Here is a 4,669-nt window from a genome sequence, read left to right on the forward strand (position 1 = left end):
AAGAGATTACTTTGTGCTATCACAATGGATCAAAACTGCTGGAATCGATTTCTTCCCATAAAGGGGTATCTATCAATAGGTTCATAAATTTTAGAAGAATTAGAACCCCCACTATTTCGAAGATTAAAGGAACTTTATTCTCATAAAAATCAGCATCAAGTGACTCAATTATTACATTTTAATAACATCAACATTCAATTTAAACATTCCATCAGTATCATATCCCTTTCCCACAAAACCCCCATTTTTAGTAAGAGTATACATATCTGCTCCAATGGTTTGAGTAAATCCAGCCTTGTTGAGCAGAAAGCTAGAGACCAAATTCTTCCTTATCGTTGGAGCATGCATCACATCTTTCAGTATCATGGTTTTTTCAGAGGTGAACCTCAGCTCCACCTCTCCAGTACCAACAACATCAGTTGAGTGTGAATCACCCAACAACACCTTCCTTCCCTCAGCCACAGAATAGGTCTTGAAAAGGGAACGATCATAGCAAACATGGCAAGAAGCGCCAGTGTCCACCCACCACCCCTCGGATCCATCAACAAAGTTGATTTTTGATATCATTGCAATCAGTTGCTCTTCAACAAGATTTGCCTATGAAGCAGGGCTTTTCTTATTTCTGCAATTCCGGGCAAGATGGCCCAACTTGTGACAATTATAGCATTCAAGCAGTCTCAAATCAGAAGCAGCACATGAGGGGGGTTGGTACCTATTCTAAGGATGAGAGGGATTTTGATTCTGAACCTTGTTTGTGTTGTTGTTGAGGCGCTTGTTGTGATTCTTGTTCTGAATCTTCATGTTCTTCCCATTTGGCTTCAGCACAGCTAGAGTCTAGTTCCGATTGAAGTTGGTAGCCTTCTAGTTGCTTGACACGACCATAATTCCTTCTTTAATTCTTGTTTCTTGGCCTCTTCCTCAATGCGAAGTCGAGTGATCAAGCTTTCCAGAGAGAACTCTTTTGTCTTGTGGCAGAGTGAGTTCTTGAAAATTTTCCAGGTTGGTGGCAATTTATCAATGATGACATCAACCTGAAATTGATCATCTAAAACCATGCCTTCATAAATAATTTCATGAGCAATTTTCTGTAATTCATGAGATTGTGCTTCAACAGATTTATCATCAACCATCTGATATTTCAAATAATGACTAACATCAAATTTCTTAGCCCCAGCTTCCTCAGTGTCATATTTTTTTTGAAGTGCCTCCCATAAATCTTTAGCAGTAACATAATCAGAGTAGTAATCATAAAGGTCATCAAACAATCCATTAAGAATATAATTCTTAGCAAGAAAATCATTTTCAATCCAAGTTTTTGAAGCTTTGGTTTGTTCAATAGTGGGCTCTTCAGGGAGAGTTGGTTTGACAGTGGTGCAAAATGAAGCCAATTTTTTTGTGGTGAGAAAAAATAACATCTTCTGGAGACCCTCAAACTTGGAAGGCTTGTTAAGGTCCAATGTGGTGTTGTTTTCAGATTCCATGGTAGATTGTTACCATCTTAAAATTGTTGTAAACTGAAATAGAAAGGAACGAAGTTACCCGAAAAATGTAGAAGTCTTGAGTGGTGAATGATTCTTGGGATGAGTCACGGACTAAGTCGCTCTCTTTAAGATGTTTCGCGACTCTGTCCAAAGTGTGCAAGCAGTTTCACAAACACCACGTCGTCCCCAGGATAAAATAGCCCAAAACCTTATTCTTCTGATAAGATTCTTCCTTGCACACCGGAAGAACCTTCGAACTCACACCCTTTCAATATGTTGCTATTAACTCAATATATGTAAAACTTGTATTTTTTTTCTTATTTCTTTCTCTGTGATACTTGGGACTAATATATATATATATATATATATATATATATATATTATGTAAAGAAAGAGATGTTGGAATGGAAAAACCGTAAGAAAGACAAAGGAGTTATTTGGGGTGCAAAACTGTAGGAAATCAAAACAAAACCGTAGGGTATCAAATGTAGAAGAAAATAAAACGGACAAAATCAAAACATCCAAATCAATTATGTAAATAGACTTGATCTTCTTCTCTATTCAGAGAAGGAATCCCATCTTTTCCAACTTAAAAGGAGATAACTCCTTATCTGATTGAAAAGTCAATGGCAAGTTTCAAAAAAACTGTAACTCCTTATTTCATTGAAAAGGCAAAATCAATTGGCTGTTATGCATAGAATAATGATAATAAAACAAACGTTATGTATATAATATGGGTAATAAAACAAAACATAAATATATAAACATATATATTATTAAATAAAAACGTAACTGCTCCAACACCAATTAAATCATCACTTGGAACATTCTTGTTTTATATATAGATGGTGTATGGTCATGTGTAAATATTTTTGTTAACGATTTAATAGGATAACATATTAAATGGTCTAACAAGAGAACAATATGTACTTATTTGACTCGTTCTTATTTGAACTACTGACATTTGAACTACTCATATTTGGTTCTTATTTGATTCAATTCTTCCCTCTACCTAGAAACTTTCCATTTTCATTTATCCAAAACAAAGATCAGATAATTTTCCAACTTTTAAATATTCATTATTATTTTGGGGGTCTTTTTCAGGCCAGGTTGACTAACAATTCAATACGTAGAACAAATAGCATGCCTCCCACAATAAAAATAAATAAAAAACTAAAACATCATCCGATCAATCAAGCAACTTTTCTTTTTTACTTATAAATAAAAGGTTACAAGTTTAAATTTTGTGAATAATAAATTCGATACTAAATTATTATAGTTTCCATTGAATGGCCTATCCTAGGCCCCACCTCTTAGTGTAAATATATTAGGCTTAACAAATTTTTTTCACGACTTGTTAAACCGACACATAACGATACGAAAACAAAAAATTTTAGATTACCCTGTAGACAGGTCAGATTATTATCGGGTCAACCTGTAAACATGTTAGATTATTATCGGGTCAACCCATTAAGATAACATGTTTAATACGACACAATCTATGAAAATAACGAATTTGACACGAAATAACATGCACGACAAATACAATCCATTTATCATGTCTAAAATATATCGCTATATTAACAAAGACTGGAATGCATTTTTTGTAAAATAAAAATATTAAAAAAAAAGTGAAATAAGAAAAGAACTCAAATGTGTTTATAACAACTTCAATTGATTATCTTTACGATAATGTTGGGGAGAATAAAATTTTGAGCTAGATTTGTAAACCAGATGATGTGCCACCTATAAATAATAATTAAGCACGTTAATCAATACTTAATAATAATCCAATCATCAACAATCACATCACTTGTTTTTTAATTTCTTTAGCATTACTTTATTTTAATATCTTATGTAACCACCTCTGGCAAAGTTGTGTTACTGAATCTCCAATACTTTGTTATCATTTGGTACACCTTCTCAGCTGGTCTGATTGATCCGGTGCAAGGCAACCACAGTGCTGTCATGCATTTGTATAACTGTTCGGAATATTTTGTCACAACTTAAAGCAGTTCCAGCATGGGAACCCTCCCCCCCGGGCAATATACTATGTTATCCACAGTAACTGCATTTAATGAATAGTAACCACCTTTTGCATCTTCACCGTTGCAGTTCAATAGCCCTGGCAATAGGCAATAAAATATTAGTATTTTTTTATTTATAATTAATATTATATTACTTAATTTGTATAAATTAATATTATATTATTAATTTATCTTTTCCAATCTCTTCCCGAAACTTCTACCATTTTTGTTTTCTTCTTCCTTCCCACTCTCTCACTCCCCTCTCCCTCATTGTTTTCCCTTTCTGAGAGCTCTCACCCACTTTTCTCTTCGAAAATTAAACAAATCAAACTCCAAAACCATGAAACCTTAATCTCTGGGACTAAAGGATCCTAACTATACTGTTGCATGCGTCATCGGACCATCACGGTGTAAACCACCATTGAAGTTGAGTTGGAAGCAAGCGAGTTGCCGGGAAGGCGTGAAGGAAGTGAAGGAAAAGCCCAGGCGAGAAGCTCCGGCGAACCTCAGCGTGGATAGCGAGGGTCTACTTGAAAATGCCATGGGAATTATCTGCACCATCTCTCTCTCTCTCTCTCTCCCCTTTGTGAACTTCAAGAAATTGTATTGTTTATTTTTTGGGAAGAAAAGGAGAGAGTATAAAGAAATGGGAAAACCGGCGTCAGCGAGAAGCTCGCCTTCCGTCTCCTGGATATTGGCGTCAAGATCAATGTCCGCAAAGAGCTGTCCAGGCCCGTCCACCATGTGGCTGACGTCAGCCTTGCGTCACATGCCTTTCGGGCTGGCAACTCCTGTCAGGCCTCTCCCACGAACCCGCTCGGGCTCCATCGCTAGCACACGCTGGACCAAGTTGCTCGGACTTTGTCGTCCTGTTTGAGAGTGAGTCCACCGGGCTATTGCCCACGGTGGAATTGCTCTTAAACAAAACAAGGACAATGAAGGCGTCTTTCTGGTGGCAACGTTTTGCCAACCGTTGTTGTCTTTCTTTACTCCCACCATTACCACAATAACATTATTACCAAACATTATTATTTTCTTTCCAAAAAATTATGCTAATTTAAACTATCAGACACATTCTTTGATTATAAAATGTCAAATTCTATTTGACGTTTTCGTTTTGAGAAATCATTCTTCAAAAATCATTTTGTTAAACATTACTAG

General features: G+C 35.9%; 1 protein-coding gene across 1 annotated transcript; it reads right to left on the minus strand.

Moving 5' to 3' along the window:
* Positions 1 to 827: 827 nt before the first annotated feature.
* On the minus strand, positions 828 to 1,481 carry LOC148692442 (uncharacterized). Its single transcript, XM_088680943.1, has one exon. The coding sequence runs from the start codon at positions 1,479 to 1,481 to the stop codon at positions 828 to 830; it is 654 nt and encodes a 217-aa protein (XP_088537069.1).
* Between the last annotated feature and the right edge of the window lie 3,188 nt (positions 1,482 to 4,669).

The sequence above is a fragment of the Pyrus communis genome, chromosome 12 (assembly GCF_041283825.1).
Source record: "Pyrus communis isolate YQ-2024b chromosome 12, ASM4128382v1, whole genome shotgun sequence".
Classification (NCBI taxonomy): Eukaryota; Viridiplantae; Streptophyta; class Magnoliopsida; order Rosales; family Rosaceae; genus Pyrus; species Pyrus communis.